Here is a 22,142-nt window from a genome sequence, read left to right as displayed (position 1 = left end):
TTTTTTTTTTTTTTTAGTGGCCCTAATCCTCTTCCGTATAATGAGACAATGGAGATTTGACTTCGTAAAAAAATGGCAGCTTGGTATGTAGACTTGTGCATGATGTGTTGTTTTACTTTTTACGTCTGCGTCTATGTCTTCTATTCTAATAACATATCCAGACCATACTACCTTATTTGTTAAATCAATAATTCATAAAAAACTATTTGACATCATGAAATAGTGTATAAACTTTCTAATCAAACAAATGCCCAGATCTAACTTGAGTTATCTCATCTAAAATTAGAGTTTGTGCACAAAATTACAAAAACAGAAGAACTCTGCTTGGAGCTAAATACTTTTTCATGGCTCTATTTCTCAACACAACATGGATGCATAATCTAATGCATCGATTACTGAATTACCAGGATAAAGGTAATGTCACATGGGTAGGTTGAAGATTGTCAGAGGTTTGTTCGCTTAAATTACGGAGGAGGAAATTCCTCCTTCTCAGTACATAGAATATTGTCTTACATTTAAGATATTTTTTTCCTTAAAGCAACAGTTTAAAAATATATATTTTAAAATCTTCTCTTATTCAGAGATATAGCTGAGACGATTGATACCGTAGTCAAACGCTGTGTGCCCCGCGGCTACAACCTGTTAGTTTAGCATAGCATTAAAAAGTGAAGCAAGACAACATTAGACATGAAAAAGAAAACATACAAGAATACAACTTTCCCAAATCCACAGTTGTAAAATGACAGAGTTACAATATTTGTGTTGGATCAGACGGAAAAAAAAAAAATTTGTTTTAATCTTCAAATATTTAGCAAATGTTGGGCTATGGATCGTTTCCCATTTGCATTAAAAGTGACTTTTATTTTGTACTCTGAAACAAACATTTTCAAATAATCATCCTGCATTCCTTTTTCTTTTCCAAGATCTAGTAGCAGAGTGTTTCTATAACTGCAAAAATAATTGATCTCCATAATCTTTGGAAAAAGATCCTTAATCCCTTGTTGTTAAAGAAGCTAGAAAATAATTGTTATGAAGTTCTGTTATATTGTTATGGCTCCTTTTTCTCTTTTTTTTTCGTAGAAAAGATTGTCAATGAAATGACCAGCGTTGACCAAAATACTATACAAGTAATAAGAATAAAGATCTACTGAAAGTTTGCTTTAGCATCTCTTTACATATTTGCAGGTTTCCAGGGCACACACTGTCAAATCCAAGCTCTCCATTAACCTGATAAACACAAAAAATAAAAACAAAACCCAATTCCCATTAAAAAAAGCTTGAAATGTCAGTAAATGATTGAAGACAGTTCAAAACAAAGAGTAGAGAAAAACACAAAGTCTTAAGTAAAAGGTGAATAAACATGGAGCTTTGTTTTTGCACTTTGCCGTTTCCTGCCCCGTAATGATCTTTTTACCCAACAGTAAGAATTACTAAAGTAAGTAGACCAATACTTCTCTCTGTACACTTTTGACCACCTTTTTAAGAAGAGGGGAAATATTTAAGAGATGCACCTTTAAGTTCTACTACCAGGACTCTAACATGACTAATTAGGAAGCCTTCTCTTTCATTCTTGATCCTTTACAGTTGCACATGGACATCAGGAAGATGCTTTGACTGCATAGAACATGTTGTTCCTATCTTTTTAAACAGACTTCATCAGTCAAAAATACTAGAATATAATTAATATAACAGAATTAAGTCATACATTTACGAGAATAAAGTATAAAATTACGAGAACAGAGTTGAAAAATTAAGAGAAAATTAAGCTTCGAGCTCCGACCAGCATATGAGGGACGACCAGCTCCACCAAACACCTGAGTCCAATTTTTACATACTGCCCAATTAGATACTGGTGTGCTAAAAGATTTTCTTATTTGTCAAACCGATGTAAAAGATGCTCGACATTCTTCATTTTAGCAAAGTGCCTCTTAAAGGAGTTGCCATACAACACAACACTCTTAATATTGCGACTTTATTCCCGTAATTTTATGACTGTATTCTCATAATACTATGACTTTATTCTCAAACAAAAAAAAAAGTCTCTAGTCTGGCCCTAATACTCGGTCGTAAAAACACGATTCATATTGTAATGAAATGAGTTCATATTGTAGTTTTCATGTTTTCTGCTGCTTGTTTGTCACACCCACATGTTTCAGATAAGCAGAGGTCTTTTACAGGACAAAGATAACCTTAATAAATCCAAAGAGCAGCTATTATATAAATATTTTATGCATCAATTGGAAAACATTTGAGTTCTAGACATTATCGATCTGAGGCTGCTCTAAACGCATCTGAGACATTCAGCAGAACCTTCCGAGCTGATTGGTGGAAGCTACACCTAGTGCCCGCCTGTTTTAGAATGGTTTTAGCCAATCACAGTAAAAAATTAAATGGAAGTGGATACCATAGTTTTGTTGTCTTGCCGTTTCTCTTTAAAAGATTCTGAAACACAGATGTGATAGCAGCAGCTGCACCAATATGCTCCTATGGTGCATTGTTATATATGGCTGCGGGCTCGAAAGCTCTTGTTTTTGTTCCACCTATATGTCCTGCCTTAAACCATAATACTGCAATGTGATTGGTCCACAATTTATCTTTAGGGCAAGGGTTATTGTTAGCACCCCAGCTAGATACATTTTTGTCGGACTATGCAGATGTCTTTTTCCCATTGATATTTTTCTATTTGAATTTTTGACAGTCATATTATTTCCACATATGCACAAAGTCGATCTCTATCCTGCTGCGTTGTACCAAAGCCTCCTTTGTGGCTACAATGACCTGATGTCTCAAAAGAGCAAAAAAACTATGCAAAAACTGCACCTGCAATCACTTTCAGGTTAAATAGATGGCTCTGTGGCAGTAAAATTTTGGTCATTATAATGACGCCGAATCGCACATACAAATTACTTTGCACCTTTTATGCATATAATACATCCAAACCTTTCCAAGATCAGGCCCTAACAGTGCATTCACTTCTCATCCAGTAAAAAACAAAATCAACTACAACAATAGACTTCACTGACCTTAACGTCTATGATTAAGATGTAGGAAAGAAACTGACCAAAAAGAATGAGAATTTCTTACACTGGAACATTTCAAGGTGCAAAGTCATGATGACAATAAAGAACACCAAGATTTACCAAAAAGCATATATCTAGCTTCAAGACTTTTGGGAAAATATTCTCTACACTGCAAGACAAAGGTTGCCCACAGTCTAATTGTTGTGGTAGTGTGACGGTCAGCGGTATTATGGTAAGTTTAAGCTCAGCTAATCTTGGGTCCTACAACAAGACATTGATTTAAAATGCAATGACAAGCTTAAAATGTTCAAAACCAGAGCAGACTTTGAAGTTGCATAGTTAAAGTTAAAATTTAAATCGATTTGGCAATGAGGGGACAAGACCTTGAACATGAAGCCCGTCCTTAAAAAAACCCTACAGTTTGACTGTATTGTAACTAGTCTACTATCAGTTATTGGTCAGATTGACTATCTGGCATTTTTAAAAGATATTACAATGGCAGTAGTTACTATCAAAGATGGGCAAGGGGAGTGTTGGCCTAGTTGTTAGACCAGTGCCTTCTTAGAAGGTTGGAAGTACCCGGTTCGATCCCCACAGCCTGCACTCTGGGTCCCTGAGCAGGACCCTTAACCCCACTGCTCCCCAAGGGAATGGGTTAAATGCAGAGGTAAATTTCTCAACTGTGAGATCAATAAAATTCAATCATTATTATTATTATTACATCCAGCTGTTAGATGTTCCCTTAATAAATCAAAACTGCTTTTGGATTTACAAACTGCTGATCTGAAACATGTAAGAAAAACAAAAAAACCCCCAGCAAGATCAGAATAAATCCAGGAAGAGGAGATGAACTTTTCTTATCTGTAAATTTTCATGAAATTTGACTAATAGTTAGAAGATATGAAACCCATTAATTACCAGATATTTGTAAGAAGACGCTGATCTGCTCTTTGGCCATAAACATAACTGATGATCCAGTGAATGAGTGTTTCCAGGATATAAGTTAAGACATGTTCAACAACCCAGACTTTTGTGCAAGGAGGAAAAAAAGAATATAGAGTGCTTCCCCTAGTTGGGGCTATTGTCTCAGAATAATTCAGGACAAAAGACAAAGCAGTTCGAGCTGACTGACAACAGCAATTAGAAGCATTAAAAAGACACTCATGCCATAACAGGGCGAAGCAAAGACACCCATTAATTGTCCATGTGGAAACTGCATGCAACTTAAGTCCTTAGCTATGCTCGGGCGCTACCTCTCTGTTTTGCTTATGTTCTGCATAGCTAGAAGGATTCCAGGTCATTCCTATGTCAAACATGGTCCTGTACATTTTCTGTAGTCCATCTTTAAATCTCAAAACATTACGCAGCAACATTCATAATCTTTTTTAAGACTCCATGTCTTAAATGCACTGGTTGAAAGTCGTACATCCAACACTGCAGATCCATAGAATGAATTGTCTTTCTATGTACATTCTCTCCTGCTGCTTCAGCATTTTTTCACCAAACAGTGTTTAAAAGCAGAGGGGCGGGCATTCAGAACGCAGCCCTTAGACAGTTTGCCATCCTGGTCTTTGCACTGTACCGTCCGGCTCTGCCAGCCAGTGTCACAAGTCCTGGAGCATGTCATCCAAGGTCCCGTTACCCACTTGGGACCTGGAGAAGGGGTTGAGGGAACAGGAGTTGTCGTTGGCATTAGGGCTAAAGCAGCGGGAGTAGGGGTAGCTGTAGTGGTGATGATTGTGGTGGATCTTGTGGTGGTAGACGCTGTGGTGGTGCTCTTTAAAGAGGTCAACTTTGCATTTAAATTCTGCTGTGGGGCTGTCCACCTTGGCATGTAGAAACTATAACGGACATCAAGGGGCTTTTTTGCATCTGTTGCAAGAATTTGGACAACCAAAGCTTCTTTGAGAGCCCCGGGGCCCATGCTGTGGAGCCATTCGTCTCGCTGAGTCCAGCCGCTGTAGTTGAGCAAAGAACCGTTGAGTGGGATGATCGTCTCTGAGGTCGAGATCATGAACTTGCCATTTAGTAGGTACTCGCCACCTGGCCGTCTGAGGGCCAAGTAGGCAGTGAAGCGGGTCTGGTCCTTGGCCAAGTGCTGACGGACTTTAACGTGAGTGGACCCTGCAGGGATCTTTACTATATCAGTGTATCCTTTGCTGTTTGAGGGCAGAAAAAGTCAGAGGAGATCATATCACTAGCTGTGACAGTTTTAAGCTAAAGTTATGACTGAACAACTTAAAATATGAATGAATGAAACCAAAAATGAGAAAGCAGATTAGCTATAAATATAAAAAACACACAAATAACCAGGAACATTTTTGGAAATCTCACCTCTTTTTGGTGAAGTTCCCAACTACCCTTATACACCCCATGCTGTCGCCTCCACATATACCGCATTTATCGAACTGGAGCTTGGAGCCAATGATGCCGTCGCAGCCAGTACGTATGCATTTCCCTTTCACGCATACAGAGCTGCTGTGAGGGCGGCACTCGGTCCCATCTACCACCTGATTGCAGAAAGCCACACCATTATTGCGATCTTCCCCTTCTGCATCGAACAACTTGCACCTTAGCTGTTCAGCTTACTCACCCTATGAGAGAATACCACGTAGTAGCCCGTTCCTTTTGCTCTGCATGTCAGCTTGCACACATCTTTAGGGAGAACTCCTGCATACTTCGGCACCCACTCGACGAAGGTCTTCACCCCTTTAGGGTCTGTCTGGGGACCATTCCGAACCTCACATTGTTCTTGACGGAAACTCTTGTCTGCAGAAAGAAAACGCGAGTAAGAAACAATCGATCTCTTACAGTCTTTCAATCTTTCTTGCACTGATTTGCTCACTGGAAGCCGGGCACGGTGGAGAGACATTACAAGTCCGATAGATGGCTCTCTTTCCTATGCAGTAACGCCCGTTGTTTCGGGGTGCTGGGTTGTTGCACAGACGCTGGGCAAACTGCACCCCGCCACCGCAGGTTCTAGAGCATGCACCCCAAGATCCCCAAGAACTCCAGCTGCCGTGGTTGGATGCCTGGGAAATGGTAAAGTCAAATAGGGGGAAAATAAGAAAAGATGAAGAAGATGAGGGAGAGCAGTTTGTGCTTATCACAGATATTGGATGCATGAGACGCTGTCAGCAAGAACAGATTGCAAGAGATGTGTGATAAACAGAAATGTATCATTCATTGGCGTCTAAAAAGGAGTCTACCATCATGTGATGATAACCAATTTCTTGTGACAGACTCATGGTCCATTAGAGGATTACCAGAATTAAATTCTTCACATATTTCTACTTGTTTAGGAGACATCAGCATAATGTGTTTTATGAGCTCTTTTCCAAATGCTCTACAGAAAGAGTTTTCAGGGCCTTTCAAAAATATAACCACCCTTTTAACTTTTTTCACATTTTGCCACCATACAGTCAATGGATCTTAATCTGATTTTGTCTTCTAGACCATGTGCTGATGTGCATGATGCTGCCCTGGTGGAGATGTTCTTTAGTGCCTTCACACATTAAATCTTATTCTCATCAGACCAGAGCACTTTTTCCCGTATTTTTAATATATCCCTAACGAGCCACCATTTGCTTAGACAAATTGAGTACACTGAGGTTTATTGTTAAAATGTCACAATATGTAAAAAAGGGAAATAGCCACTTATTTCCATTCCATTTACTAAGCTTAGACAGAAGAATATATAGATAGATTAAAGAATCTAAGCCTAAAACAGTGAGGGTGGGGTTTATTTATGAGCGATGGGCAGGGAGTTAACCAAAACAAAACCAGTCACTATTTGGTACGTAGCCATCTATACAGCTGTCTGCCAAGAATCAGATTTTGTTCATCAGACATCATGAAACAGATAAACATAAACGAAATGTTCTTTGCATCCCTTTTCTAAACGCCTTAATCCTTTCTGACATTCAGCATATTTTTCTTCCCCTGCTAATCGTCTGCCAAGAACAAATTTGGTGTCCTTACAGTCATGTTTGATTTAATTTAAGGCCAGAATAGCAGTTCCATAAATATGGAAGACCACACAGTGCAGCCAGACAAAACATCTCTCCCTAATATCACCTCTAAATACTGTTTATTTCTACCCCAGCAGCGATTTGGCTTTGAAAACAAATGTGGACAGGTGAGCGTTACATATTCTTCTTATTCGTTTCTCAAATTTTGGTACCCTTACCGAATAGTGCTTCTTTCGGGTCTTGTCCACACATTTTCCCTGCAGGCAGATGCGGCCCTTCCCGCACGGCGTTCCCTCCACTGCTGGAAGCTTCTTGGTTAGACAGACCATCTGTCCCTGGCGAATCACGGCGCACCAAAGGCGGGAACATACATCCATGCCTGGACAGACGGTGTACTCTGGCCCGAAGGCCAGGCGACACTGTCGGACAGCGTCATAGCTCTGGCCTGGAAGCTCTTCTGGCCCGAGAAGGGGCTGGCGAGGAGAGTCGAGGAGACACTCGGCTGTTGAGTCGTGGAAAAATCAACAATAAAGGAAAATTCTTGACTATTAATGACACACTTTAGTCTATTAAGTATAAGGCTACAGTATGTCATCCTATAAAATAAGGGGGAAAAGTTTTCAAGCTTTAAAATATCCATAGGGTGCCCAACAGATCTGTGCATGCATAATCTTAATAAACTGGTCCTGTAATTCTTTAGACTCTATAAAAGCCCTGCAGCTGCCGCAACAGATACTGCCAAGCCTGAAATTATAGTGTTGGTACATGAATTATGCCAAAGCCTTGGAACTGCATTGCAAAGTGTCAGCAGCATGCTTTACGGCTGTCATGAATGAAGGTGCTGGACAAAAGCATGAATCATTTTAATCTTTGTCTGCAATGCAGATACACTCTTTAACAAGGATTACAGGTTTGTAAATAAAGTCTACTTAATGACATTGTAACATTTCAAGCAGAAAATAGCTCTCAGCGATCCCTTTCATCAGTTAAATAAGCAGGAATGGAAAAAGGAAATACCTAAGAGAGCAGCTTCAGATAAATCAAACCAATGTTTTTGGAAAAAAAAAAAAAAACACGACGCAGTATTCATTTATCTTATGCATTTTCTTGACTTACCATTTCCATCATCAAAAAAGTCGGTGATGGTGGATGAGGTGCAGCGGCTCCAGGGTTTGGAGGCATCGATGGAGGTCAGAATGGAAGACATGAGCTGCTTTTGACTGTTGACCCCAAAACGGTCTTCGCAAAACTTCGAATCATCGTGGGACAATCCAAGAAGGTGACCTGAAACCCAGATAAAGCTTTTAGATTACGAGCAACGATATAATCCCGCTCCATGTGCACACTGACAAAACCCAAATCAAATCTTTGAGTATTCCTTTTTTTCCTCATCAAACTGCGCACCGTTTGGTTCCAGCAATGTGAGGAATGTCAGGACCTGTCTTCAACGCTCCATGCAGGAAGAATCCGAAAAGAAAACATAACTAAATGCTCTGTTTATGAGCTGCATGACATGATTTTAATCCACAAGAAGGATGTGCTGACAGAGGTGCATTTGCATGCCCCGGCGTGATCCTGCTTCGTCTCTGAGTTCATGCCTACCTATCTCGTGAGCGACAGTAAAGGCAGCGTGAAGGCCATCGTCCTCGATGACGGCGCAGCTTCTCTCCGGAGAGCAGATGGTGCCGACGTCCGCCATGCCCAGAGTGTCGCAGGAGTGGTGGCCGCATAGATCCTGGTCAAAAAAAATGATACGCTTCTAAATCATGGCCTGAAGGGCAAATAACAGAATATTTCAGAGCCGAAAAAGCTATAAATGTTATGTATGGATCAAAGAATTCATAGCAAACCTCTGTGTTATAAACTGAAAGCGAGTTCCATAAATTAATGATGATGTGTGGCATTAATCAGTGATACAGAAAAAGGACAGAGTGGACACTTTTACTAAAAAAGATCACCTCCACCGCTACAAAGAAAACAGCCTCTCTGTCGCCCTGGTTTATGAAATAACCAAAATGGGAAAGAAAAACTCAAACCTTAAGGATGTGGACCCAAGACAAATCATGCCATGGCTCTGATGAGCAAACAGGCAAGAGAAGGAGACGTTAGGTTTTATTTGTGAGCAATCAGATTAGGGGCTCTTACTTCTTCTAAGTACTCTGCTTATATCTGCAGAAAAGGGAAGGCGATTCCAGTTTCTGAGTGCTGGTATCCTGCAACTTTATTTCTTTGCTCCAACACACTTGAATCAACTAAATGATAAGAAGACTCTGGAAAAATTGTGTGCATACTGTGGCGGTATTTAAGCCACTTGATTCAGTTCTGTTGGAAAAAGAATGAATATAAAATTTGCAGGAAACTGGCACTCAGGAGCTGGAATTTATCACCCCTATATGCGCAATCCTTCCTCATGTGTAGAAAAGTGAGACTTAGATACAGTAGCCACCTGCAGGCTCTTTAATGTTCTGCTGACACAGGGGCAACAATGGTAAATAATCATCTAGGTATCTAAATGTTTTGGTTGGTGCCTTGTTAAAGGGACGGCATGCACCTATGAAAAATTAATGGCAGAAACACTGGGTGTTTTTAAACTGCTGGTTTGTTGGGTCTCCAAGGTACTAAATCTAAACAGATTTATTTCCTGCTTTGTGGGTAAATGACCATATAAATCTTTACTTTACAGGACTTTCCATTTCCTGCTCTTATATTATGGAGCCACTGTTTGAGACAATGTGCTCTTATGCAACTATAAGCTGATTTTCCCTATATATATATAGATTTCGGTGATTAAAACAAATAGGAATGTTGTAAACTAGAAGACTTAACATAATTTTTAAAAATGTCATATATGCCTATTAACCCCCAGTCACCTTATTTTTTCTAATAAACTGCATGCCTGACAAAGCGTACTTTACATTTAAGCACGCTTTGACTTTCTGTCACCTTTTTTTCCCTCTTCCTAATTAACATATTTAACCATTAAGTGCTGATGTAGTAGAGAGTGTTTTCATTCCTGTTTCAGTTGTATGCATTATCCAGAATCCCTTCGTCTGCCTTGAAGCAAGTATTGATCTTTGCTTTGATTCCCACACATGTCCATCTGGATGAGGCCTGCAGGCTCCGCAGCGTGGCCTCACTAAAAGCAGAGATCAATCTGCTAATCATACCACCAAATCGTAGATGGACGTCTGTACGAGGGAACAATTGAACATAAACGCACACACTCGTCCTGGGGAGAAGATGAATCGTCATGTTTGAGCGGTGATGACAGGCCCGCTGGGTCGTGTGTGTGAGGCTCTGTAGGGAGGGTGTTTACCCGTTCCGGTCCAATCGGTTTGGGACAAACTCCCTTGTGTTTTGCACTCTCACACATGACTGACTGGGTGGGACATAGAGACGCAGACACAGCCACTGTGATAACTGCATTTAAGTGGGAACATTTTTCCCCATACGGAGAGAATGCAAAAATGCTGAGGCTCACAACACATCCTCATTAAAGTGAACAGGAAGCTTCTGCCAGCTGACTGCTGGATACATAAGAAGCAAACAAAGGACTGATTCTTACTGCATGGATGGCTGCTGGGAGCGGAACAGAGCTGAAGTTTCTCTGGACTTGTCTGTGCGCAGACAGGCATGAAGGATGAAGAGAATTGCTGTACTTTGATTCAAAAGTTAGGGCTCTCCAGAGAAGTTTGACCGCTTTTCTTTTCCTGTTTCCCATACTCTCCTCTCGATATAGAATTTTTCTATTAAATTCATCCCCTGTCCGGTCCAGATCTTGCATGAGATCAGTTGAAGTGCACCTGGATATATGCTGCTAAAACAGTGTAAAAGGAAACATGCGGGCAAAAATTGGGGATCTCCTGCTAAATAGTGACATGCGAATAATACCTGAATTAACCTCAAACCACATGTCAGCTTGTTTAATACCCTCCTCTGCCAAGACTCGGCTGAGACTTGCATTTTTATCCCGAGGGCTCTGAAGGAAAGAAAAAAAAAAGAGAGAGGGCGGTAGGGAAATAAAAATAAGTTCAGGTATCAGCTGCCGGGGGGGAGGGAAGAGGATGGAGTAGTGCCGGAAATTAAGGCGAAGAACATAGAGAACAAGGGGTTACAGTAATATTGGCAGAAACAACAGGAGAACAGGTGGGACGCTAGCTTTCAAAGGTCAGGGCCTCCATTGCAGCTGTGCTTGTGTGTGTGAGGTATGAGACCACTTGAAATCTAACCCAGCGCTGGTGTTAAGCAAACAGAGCCAGACACACACACACACACACACACACACACAGACGTTCCTCTTGGAGAGAGTTTAGCTCACTAAAATCCACTGCCAGGTGATTCCAGCAAACCTAGTGAAAACACAGGCAGGTGGCAACAGGTGATCTAATCCTATTTTAATCTAATTTGGTCACATTTTAAATAAAAATCGATAGGATTCCTGAAAATAAAACCTAACAATATAATCATATCCTGTATGATTGGTAAGAGTGACTTTTAAAGAGAAGCAAACTAAACTCCAGCTGCCAGATTTCTCCATGTGGAACAGAACCTGGACAGGATCCTAAAAAAATCACTCGTAAACACACAGCTGCTCTTAGGCTCGAAAAATCTAAATTTCTTCTACATTTTCAAACATATAACGTCATTTTGAGTGATATTATCTAAATCTGACCAAAAACAATGAAAAAAAAAGTGTATCCTCAGTGTGTTATGCTAAACAGGGCAGGTATACCATATTAAATATTAAGGAACATTTGAAAATTTGTTTTTATTTCCAGGATTTTCCATCATGCACATTATTAAGCTTTAAAACAGTATAGTTTAGTATGCTTAACATTTTTTGGAAGGAAAAAAAAACCTAATTTAGGTCTTTTAAGCAAATTAAAATCGAGGGTGACCCGGATGTATATCTGGATGCACAAATGAGCTTCTGGGACGAATCGGGTATTGACAAGCAGTTCCAAATCATAATAGGTAAAATTCCCCATGTATATTTAAAATGGAAATGCGAAAGTATTTAGCTCCATTAAAGTTTTCTTGAGAAAATGTTTTTGTTAAACACTTGAGGCAGATAGACAGAGGTGATATTTTTGACCATATTCCAATACTCGCCCTTGTGTCCCTCAGTTCCTTGTTCCTATTGATGTTTTTCAGGGTATAGCATGTCCAGATTGTCTTGATTGGTCTTTCATCCCACCCTCTTTGTCCTCTCGCTCCACATTTCGGCTAAGTGCTCTTCTAATTGGACTTTGTTGAAGAATACTTCTTGGTAATGGTGATGAATAAATGTGTTTGTAGGTGTAAATATACACAATAATTTGTCTTTTACCATACTTAACTCGTGTTAATACAAATCAGTTGTGTCTTGCAGTTTTAAAATCCATTCCTTAGCACTAAGATGACACAAACAGCATCGGGTCCTGCTATTGTTGATGTTGCCATTGTGATGCAGAGGCATGGGGTCAAATATGCAGGTCTGTAACCTGCACATTCAAACCCTTAGTTATAAATCTATGAAGAACCCACCCTAGAGAGGGTTGTAGGGTGTAGTGATGTTGGGACTGAGTCAATGGCGTAACGAAACAACAATAGGCCCGTAAGCAGCATTATCTGGGTGGGCCCCATATGAACTACAACACCCCATTCCCACCATTGGGAATTTATTTCCGTTCTTCCAGCATCTCTTCTCTCTTTTTTCTTTTCTGGAATCCGCTTAGGTACCTCTTTTTGGTATCCATCGTCGCTAACACATTGTACGTAACGGTTATGGTTTTAATCTACGCTCTTGATTACCCATAATTCCAAGTCGTAGTGTAAAAAATAAAATACTAAAATACATCGTTCTTTTAAGATCTTTATTGCGTTTGAAACATATTACATGAGTGTATTTTTTACCAACCGTCTAATGAACTATACACAGTTATTAACATAGTAATTAAAAGTACCACTGTCTGCTTTGCTGTTGGTGTCGTGTTTAAACGGCTCACCATCATGTTGAAATCTGCCATGTGTTGGGGTATAAATATGGTCCGGTCAGTCAATTTAGTATCAGGTGGGTATAGTAGGAATTTTTCGCACCATTACATCTGCAAAGAGATGTCCTACTCTACAATTGCATTGGGGGCCAACAAGATGTCAGTGAAGGGGCCCCTAAGCAACTACAGTCTCTGCTTACCGATATTTATGCCACTTATTGGTGTCTTTTCTTTAAGGGGTGGGGGTGTTTTTCAGTCATACTTAAGGATTTAAGTTGAATGCCCTTACCTTCTTATGTAATCATGACTCTTCATTAACTGGATCACTTTAATACCACAGAATTAATTCAATTCACTTCAGTTTATCTCATCTCAAGGCATTTCACTGTGATACTTCAACCAGGTTAAAAGTTTTCTAAGGAAAACCAGCTGATTGCATCGACTCATTCACTCAAAAGCAATTCCTCACACCAAATATGCTTGTAGCGACAGTAGAGAGTAAAACTCCCTTTTAACAGAAATCAACCTCCAGCAGGACCAGGCTCAGTGTGAGCAGCCAAATTAGTCCGTGTAGCTAAATATTTATTTTTCTTTCTTTGTTTGGACTTTTGCCAAAAGTTGGCGAGGTTCAAAAAGGTAATTTTCAACCTTGATCCTGTACAGAAGTGGACAATATCTCACTACTTGTTGCTTTAAGACAAATCATGACCCCTCGCCAGATGCATAATGTCAACACCCAAAAAGCCAAGGTTGTGGCTTTGGGATCAAGGAGCCGTCTGCATGTTGTCAGTAAATGCAAGAAGAAGTAATGCTTGTGGGAAATATCAGAATCATTTGAAAACAAGGGGCCGTCTGTGATGCAAGTAAAGCCTGGGAAATGTACCCTCCATCGCACAGAGGTGACTTTAAATTAGCTTTGTGGAAGAGTAAGACATTGGGTATATTACTTTTTTTTGTTGTTGCTTGTACAGAATAAACAGGACATCTCTAAATATGAAAAGCTAAACTACAGAGACCTGCAAGAGGTGTTTGATCATAGTCTTGTAAAGTATTAAAAAATGAAAAAAATCACTACATCCAATCTGATTGAGCTTCATCTATTTTGCAAAGTGGAATAGACAGAATGATGGTCTCTGAATCACAAAGTAAATCCTAATAAAATAAAGAAATCTACAATAATACATTAGGCTTTGTAGCTGCAACAAGACACAATGTTAAAAGTTCAAGTGGTTTGAATAATTCTGTTGAGATGTGGGTATTAAAGTAAGGCTTTGTTTGCCATCCAAACTCACAGAAACACAACCATGTGCAACATTTAACATTTTCACATACACAGAAACTCTAGCTGTTATGTCCCCAGTCCCTTCAATGCACTCGTTGTCTTGTTTCGGTGCCGACATGTGTGGAACTGAGTGACATTGTCATATAGGTCAGCTTTCTGGGAGGACCGGGTCTTGGAGTAATTAGACCCAACCACGAGGAGGTGTGCTCACTTCAACTCTGTGCCACTTGTGGCCCACCATGTGGGAACAAAAGACGTTTCTGACTTTACAATCAGTGTAAGATCCACTTCAGAGCACAAATAGAGCCAATTTTTAAAGCTGGTGGACATAAATAGCTACAAGAACTTTTCACAACTCTTGTTTTATACCTTCAACATGCAGATGACCTGAGTTTAAACTGACATTTCCTGTTTCAGAGTTTATTTTCCACTGAAAAACCTTAACACACATTCTTATTTTTAAATGTATAACACTTGAAGTATTTTCCAACTCAAATGCAGAAAAACAGGAAGGGAATTATGTTTTTTTTTCTCCTTCTACTGGCATTCTGTCAGTGGAAACACTAATGGTCCTAAACAGTTTGTACCGCTCCAAACATCTACGGATCTCTCCAACCCTTGCAAAAAAAATCTAAATGTGGTGTGGTAACTTGTTCAAGTGTGGTTCTTTAGAAAAATGTGGCTTAAATGGAGGGATTTTATTACTTTCCCCAAACAGTTTGATACCCATACACAAATAGGAGTGGAAACAAATCACAGCAGACAGGAGAATCCCAAAGGAATGCAGCCTTTAAATTACGCTTTCACTTATTCTTCAGGAGCTGCTTGGTGTGTTTTAAAAAGTGCCCCTCTGCTTGTTGACATGGTTGACAAAGTAATCCGGATAATAGCCATTAACCGCCAGAGAGTTTAAAGGTTAACGTGGGTTTGCCTCAAAGGTGGAACACTAAGTGTTTCTTCTACAAGATGACCGGATTTAGAGGCAGTTTCTTTCCTGGGGGATTTCAACATATATAAACAGACCAACTACTTTAAATCATTACTGAGGTTTTCCTGCAGATTTCTTGTCTGCAATGCTAATCTCCGGTACGTCCAAAAAAAGCGTGCTCTTTGGCGGAGATCTGGTGAGTTCATCTCAGTACTGCGGTACTCATCATCATGTTCAAGGAGACATTGAATTATTTGAACTGGCAGGTACATTTAGAAATGCCAGAGTAAGCATTGGTGTTTTTTTTTGCAAGATCAAGGATAGTACGAAGGAAAAATATTACAGTTTGCTGCCTGTCATAGTTTATGAGGGTTTCCTGTCTGCTTTAATCCTCTCTTGGTGTCTGGACAGCGTGCCCTACCAAAACAAAGCATCTGAGGATTCAACCCCTCTCTCCTTTGGCTCTTTTGGTAACCCCGATGCAGGTGTAGTGGCAACAGGCTTACTGAGTAACCACAGGTTCTTTGGCATGCAGAAACTGTGCCACGCTGCCAGCCAGCTGACCTCTGGTATTCACAACCAGCTTCCTTGCCAAGGCACGGTTGTGACAGCTAGGCATGAGTGCAGGAACCAAGGCAATACATTCTTTTGCCCCATGGCAAGACTTTGCATGGCCTAAACACACCACACTCCAAGGCAGGCATTAAACCAGAGGTAACCACAATGAAGCCACACCCGTAGAGGTGAAGAATGCATGCAGATATGCTGCTGCCCTGCGGCTTCGGACCTGGCAGTTAAATGGAGGCTGGAGGGAGGAGGGAAGTGAAAGGGATGGTGAAAGAAAGGGTTAGGCGAGTGTCGTCTCCATGATCCTACGGCCTGGAAGAGGGAGGATGTGTTTGTTTTTCTGATATCCCCTCCAGTCTATAACTCTAGTGCTCGGCTGACAGACACTGGAAAAGCATCAAGGAAAATATGTACAAACCAGAGTGATGAGAGACAGAATTAAGTAGATGGGAGGTGAGTAATGAGGAGAAAAAGCAATCAAAGTTGAGAGGAGAAGTTGGAGGTATGCAACCAGCAGCTGATCCTAAAAGAATCTCCTTTCCAAGGAGGAATGTGTGGCGGCAGCGTGCACACGCCTTAGATCACGCATACTCTGAGGCTGTCAGGGGACTGGGAGGGGGAGGATGGAGACAGAGGAGCTCGCCTAGAAAAACACCAGACGCAGGAAATAGTGTTTTTTAAGGCTGTTTTCAGCGTTACACATGCACGATTCAGCAAAAAGGAGATAAATCACAACGTTATGTTTTCATTTTACATCTATCATAATATAATAAAAGTTAATGCTGACTTTTATATTGTTTCAACATTTTATAATCTTAATGTTTCTGTATTGCAGTAACAAAGATGAATTCACTCTTAGGATGGCTAATGAAACCCACTTCCGACTAATTAACAGCAACAACTCCGCCTCCTGGCTTTGATGGATAAATCCATGACATGCAGTTAGTTATAGCTTCTTGTAAGATAATCTTGATTAAATTTACAATGTTTGCTACTAGGAAAATAACAGTGAAAGTCACTTTGATTTCAAAACAGGGGCAACAATTTAAACTGCAGTTGAAAAAAAACAATTAATACAGATACATCCAATGTGAGCAATTAGCAATGTGAAGAGAATAGGGTTGGATCTACTCCTATTTGCGAGACTTTCAACTGTAATTTAATATGATGCTGCACTTTATGGAATGGAAATGTTCATTTAATGTCTGGAAAGCCTTACTAAACGAAATGTTGCTTTGTAAACACACTTTGTATGGGTCACATCATATGATAATGGGCACACTATCCAAATAAAAACAAACTAATGTTGCTTCATGTCCTGCAATAAAACTTCTCTTTGTGTGAAATAGTCATGCAAATCATTGCTTCTGCAGGAGAGTGGATTGTAAAAGGCTATGCATTTAAATAAAATCAAATAAATAAAAAAGTGCATGCATTATCCTCTACAGAGACATGTATTTCTTAGAATGCGAAATAGTCCACATTTTAAACGGTGAAATGCATTTATGATATAGGGCATGCCATTTGTTTCTAATCTGGTTAGTTTTTATTTTTTTTTCTAATGTTTTGGAATTGTTTTAAGTGTATTTTTTTTATTGAGTTACAGCCAATCAGCTGCATGGCAAACGATGACGTCAACCACATTTTTTCCCCCCAAGGTGCGCAAAGTCTGTGGAGCAAACAGGTGCCCCCGTTGCGTAAAAGTGCGCGGGAGGAGTTAGTTTACCTGCCTGGTGAAGAGGATGGCAGCGTCGTGGTGATGCTGGTGGTCATCATCCAACGGGTTCTGCTGGTTCTGCCACTTGCAGAAGCTCTTCAACGTCGCCGCCGCGTTCTTGGACACCTCCAGCCCCTTCTCCTTCTCCGTGACCGTGATCACCTTCACCACGGACAGCCGGATGGGGTTCTCTATGCTGGCATGGCCGTACAGCTTGGACGCGATGGAGGCCAGTGTGAGCAAATAGTGGTTCAAGTCCCTGCCGTACTTCTTGGTCATGGTGTCGTCCGCCACCAGGAGCAGCTCCACGTGCCTGGCGCGGGATACTGACCTCTTGGGTCGCGCGCCGGGCTCTTTGACGCGGAGGCTCCACCACCTCCTCCCTCGTGCGTCGCTTCCATCCTCTCCACCCTTTCTTCCAGCTCGGGATCGCCGTCTCCCTGCCGCGTCTCTGCGCCCTCGCTTCCCGTCGCGCGTGCCGCAGCTCTCGCGCCCCTCGCTCAGAGCCTGGAAGCTGAAGCTTTCACGCGTGAACACATGGAGCGCGCTCTCCGCATCCCGGTCGTGCAGGGTGCGCAGGTCGCGCTCATGTCCCTTCGCGCGAACGATTGGAGTGATGGTGTAGCGCGAGTTGTTGACGGCGAAGAAGCCCTCCAGACCTCCTCCGCAGAGGCTGAAGACAGCCAGGGACTCCGGGATGGAGTTGACCGTCCCGCGGTACGCGCATTCCCGCTGCAGAGGCGCGGGGCTCTGTCCCATCATCGCGGACACATACTGCGGGCTGAAGTGATGCGACAGCACCGACGCATCCCGCTCCATGTCCAGCTGGAAGCGCTTTCCATCCAGGTACACGAGGTAGCCCACCTTTCCTCCACCGTTGTAAATCCGATCGATGGTCCTCACCACCCCGTCCGTCATCCGTGCAGGTGCGAGCAGCGAGCCGCTTGCAGGTGGAAGATAAAACCCCTGGAAGGTCGACTCTCCGGATCCAAACTCCACGACGCACAGCAGTAGAAGCTGGAGCCGAAACCAGAGCATGCTCCCGGTCAGAGCGCCAAGAACCTGCAGCATTGTTCACTCCAACCAGAAAAAGATCATATAGATCTCCTCTAAAACATCCCCGGCGTGGAAGAAGGAGACAACTTTAGGTGTTTTTTGTCGCCCGTGCGTAAAAGCGCATCCTCTCCGTGTCCGGATTCCCCCCCTCCCCGTGCACAAGGCACACAGCAGTGACCAAACAGATGAGAAAACAAAACCATTGAGAGAGAAGTAGGAAAAAAAAATAAAAGGGAGGAAATGGAGCAGGAGAGAATAACTCTTCGCAGCCTGGAAGAGGACTGAGCTGAACTTGGCTGAACAAAAACACAAAGTTTGCTCTTAATAGGACCCAGAGAGAAAAAGTCCTGCCCCCTTTGCGCTCAATCACCACTCCCCCCCCTCTTCCCTCTGCCTCCCTCTCCCTTTCTTCTTCAAATCAGAGTAAATTTAAGTAGTGGAGGAGAGAAATCAGAAAAATGGCTCCTGTGGTGCCATTGTCTGCAAAAAAACATCAAAATCCCAATTTTTTGCCTTTCAATGAAAATATAAACCGTCAACAATGGGATCAGCATTGGCCTTAATTTCCTTTCACACTTTAATTCAACTCCACAATTTCAACAAATTAAAAAAATCAAGTATGGTTATTTACAGAGAAAGCCAGAGACTTCACTGTGGAAATATGTCAATAAAGGTGCTGCTTGAGTCCAGCAAGGGGGAGAAAATGACTGCAGGTGTATGTCTGGGTCTGGAGCCTTCCTGATTATTTATTGGAGTTTCCTCCCCCCTGCTACCTCTGTGGGATGTTGTTCAAAAGTTTGCCGGTGCTGTCAGACAAACAGCCTCCCAGAGGGCTGCTGGCATGGAAGCAGTGTTTTTAAAAGTTCTATTCATAGTTGCTGAGTCACCTTAAGAATTTGTTGTTTTTTTTAATTCTTTTTGGTGTGCTCTCCTAGGATGGCTGTCATCTGTGGATTCGGAGTTTCCATCCAGCTATTAACTTTTTTTTTAAGTCACATATGTGATTTGGTGAGGTCAGAGGTAGAGAAGGGAATAGGCATCCATCTACTAATAGGATTTCCTAAAAGTGCATTCACGAGTCTACGGAAACCGCGGCAGACCGCGTTTTTTGTGGACTTTTATGGACCTTTCTGCCTCGGGCACCATAGACCTCCATTATTTGAATGTCAGCAGACAGCATGAAGCCTCCCAGATCTCCAGATGCATTTGAGATATCAAAAAAGTACTCCAGGGTGTTGTTCAGCATGGGGGTGAGTAGAAAATGAAGGCTAATCATGTTTTGGGTGTACTATTCCTTTAAGGTAACGTTTAAAAACTAGTGTAAGGGAATGTATTTTTGTTTTAAATGTTGAAACCTTTTTTTTTCTTTTGCATCTGCAGACCAATGCAGCACCAGCCTTTAATACAGAGCCCTGTTGATCAGTTGACAGTGCAGAATATGAGAATCTGATATCGTATTTCTAATTTCCTACATCAACGGTTAGAAGTGAAAGTCGCATTTTAAGCTGTCACTTTTCCATTTAAGCTGCTAATCTCAAACATTTGGGATGGCTTACCGGGAGCGTGGGCAGTGAGAAAAGTCTCGGTTCACTTTGATCCACAAATAACACAAAGCTTTTTTTTTTCCACCAAAAAGCCAAGGAAGAGACTTCATTTGATCAGGTTTCTCTCAGAATAAAATGAAAAATAATGGGAAGGAGTCAAATGAGAGCTCATGACCCCATGATATGAAATCCTCGCCCCTCCCTGCTCTTCTTCACCTGATGACAGACGCTGAGACAGATCCTGTATCAAGTTGGACTTGGTGCCCATATCACCCTCCTGTTATGCAATGCCCCCCCCCTCACATACTGCTTCTTTTACACCAAACTGCCAAATGAACGCCCGAGGCTAAGAGACGCCCGTAAGTTCAGGAGAGGTCTTGGACCTCTGGAAAGGGAGCAGGGTCTGCTTTTTTTTTATCGTATTTTTTTCAAAACGATGCAGCTGCAAGCTAAGTGGCATCAAGCCTAAGCTGAAATTAACGATCCCAGAGCATCTTTTCAAAGCTCTACTTTGGCTCTCTCTCTCTGCTTCTCTCCTCTATGAATCTCACACACTCAGCCTCATTGGATGTTTTTTTTTTTTTTAATCCCTCCTCCATCATCTGAAAGAGGGATACATCCATGCCAAAGCATCCATATGGACGTTAACCGCCCACACAACATCACACAGTAACCCGGCTCACACGTGGGAAGCAGGCTGCACTATGATGTTTTGCAAACCAAAACAAGTTGGGTGTGTGAACGGCGCGTGCCGAGCCACGTGCGCAAAGGGAACGGCCCACTTCCTGCGGCTACTGAGCGGAGAGGGAATCCAAAACGCCTAATTGACAGGCCGTGCCGTTTATATAACCACAGGGTTCTGTCGTCTCTTGTCTCCATGACGCCCCCCCTCTGCATCCTCTGCCCACACATATTCCCTCTGCATCCCAACGTTGGCGCCTAAATGACCAATTCCCATCAGGATGAAGAGTCTTTCCACTCAAATGACAGGCATGCTTCCAGCATCTTTCACATCTGTCGCCGTAGTGACGTGATGACTGGACCACAAGCATGCGATGTGCTTGTCGACACCTGCACGCGCACTTCCACTCAGTTTCACACACATCTGGAAATAAACAGTCAGCATGAAGCTTATTTTTCTCCAGAACGAGTACATATATTGACTCAGAAGTGAAAATAAGAGGAGGCACATGTACACAGCTGTAAACAGATGATAACAAGTAGATGAGTCGATGCAAAAACTTAAGTACTTCAAAGAAACTCGGTCAGGAAGACGCCATCCTCCAGGTTTGCTTACAGGACCGCTTACATGTATATGACATCACACCCGCTCATGAAATACTTCACTGCCATCCGATTTTAAAGATCTACACCAGCGATCCCAGCATACAGTACATTTTGTCCCGGACTTACAGAGCAGGAAGCTGATCTGGAGACCCAGAATGAATTATTAAAGCACATCTGATGGAGTAAACTTGCACACATTTAGAAGAGAACAACAAAAAAGAAAGGAAAACCTTCAGAGTTTGCTGTATCAGCACGCACATAAGAGTACAGCACAAAAATAAGAAATAGTTTCAGTAATTCTTCAAGTTTACATTTTCATTCGTTTCCCATTAGGTTGTTGTCAAAAGTTGACAGACAACTGCTATATTTTCAGGTTTCTCTCATTTCTAAACATTTCCACATACAGTGTACCTTATATCCAGAAAAATACAAGAAAAAAATAAATAACTAAAAGCTGCATTGATTTGTACTTTCCTTTATAACGTTTGATTCATTTTAAGCTTTTATTTTCTAGTCTTCCATACTCAGGTGTTTTAAGGATTTTCCTGCATCCATTGGCTAAAAGTAGTTTACAGAAATCTCACATCAGTACAGAGGAATTTCAGTGTACAAATACATGAATTAGAAGATGTAAATCAATAAAAATCTGCTATCTCTTCAAAAGCTAGATTCTTTCTAATGCTGACATAATGCCAAATTTGATGTTTTAGACACGACTCAAAGATTAAGGTTAACAATAAAAACAACAGCACATCACAAACATTAAAACACGGTTGTGCCAGCATCATGCTCTAG

General features: G+C 41.5%; 1 protein-coding gene across 1 annotated transcript; it reads right to left on the bottom strand.

Moving 5' to 3' along the window:
• Nucleotides 1-2,051: 2,051 nt before the first annotated feature.
• On the bottom strand, nucleotides 2,052-18,814 carry adamts5 (ADAM metallopeptidase with thrombospondin type 1 motif 5). The gene is made up of 8 exons (XM_015390549.1): nucleotides 17,470-18,814; nucleotides 8,594-8,726; nucleotides 8,108-8,275; nucleotides 7,210-7,493; nucleotides 5,866-6,052; nucleotides 5,614-5,789; nucleotides 5,355-5,530; nucleotides 2,052-5,179 (listed from the first exon to the last, which is right to left on the bottom strand). The coding sequence occupies exons 1-8, from the start codon at nucleotides 18,529-18,531 to the stop codon at nucleotides 4,507-4,509; spliced, it is 2,859 nt and encodes a 952-aa protein (XP_015246035.1). The 5' UTR covers nucleotides 18,532-18,814; the 3' UTR covers nucleotides 2,052-4,506.
• Nucleotides 18,815-22,142: the final 3,328 nt, after the last annotated feature.

The sequence above is a fragment of the Cyprinodon variegatus genome, unplaced genomic scaffold (assembly GCF_000732505.1).
Source record: "Cyprinodon variegatus isolate N-32 unplaced genomic scaffold, C_variegatus-1.0 Scaffold503, whole genome shotgun sequence".
In the NCBI taxonomy this organism is placed as follows: Eukaryota; Metazoa; Chordata; class Actinopteri; order Cyprinodontiformes; family Cyprinodontidae; genus Cyprinodon; species Cyprinodon variegatus.
Note: the sequence above shows the minus strand (reverse complement) of the source record. Positions and strands in the feature narration are given on the sequence as shown.

Excerpts from the sequence above, each read along its gene's own strand:
- adamts5 (XM_015390549.1), bottom strand. The coding sequence starts at position 18,531 with ATGCTGCAGGTTCTTGGCGCTCTGACCGGGAGCATGCTCTGGTTTCGG. Across the intron at positions 8,727-17,469 it reads CCATCCTCTTCACCAGGCAG|GATCTATGCGGCCACCACTC; the intron begins GTAAACTAACTC and ends TTTTTTGACCAG. Across the intron at positions 6,053-7,209 it reads CCCGAAAGAAGCACTATTCG|GCATCCAACCACGGCAGCTG; the intron begins GTAAGGGTACCA and ends ACCATTTCCCAG.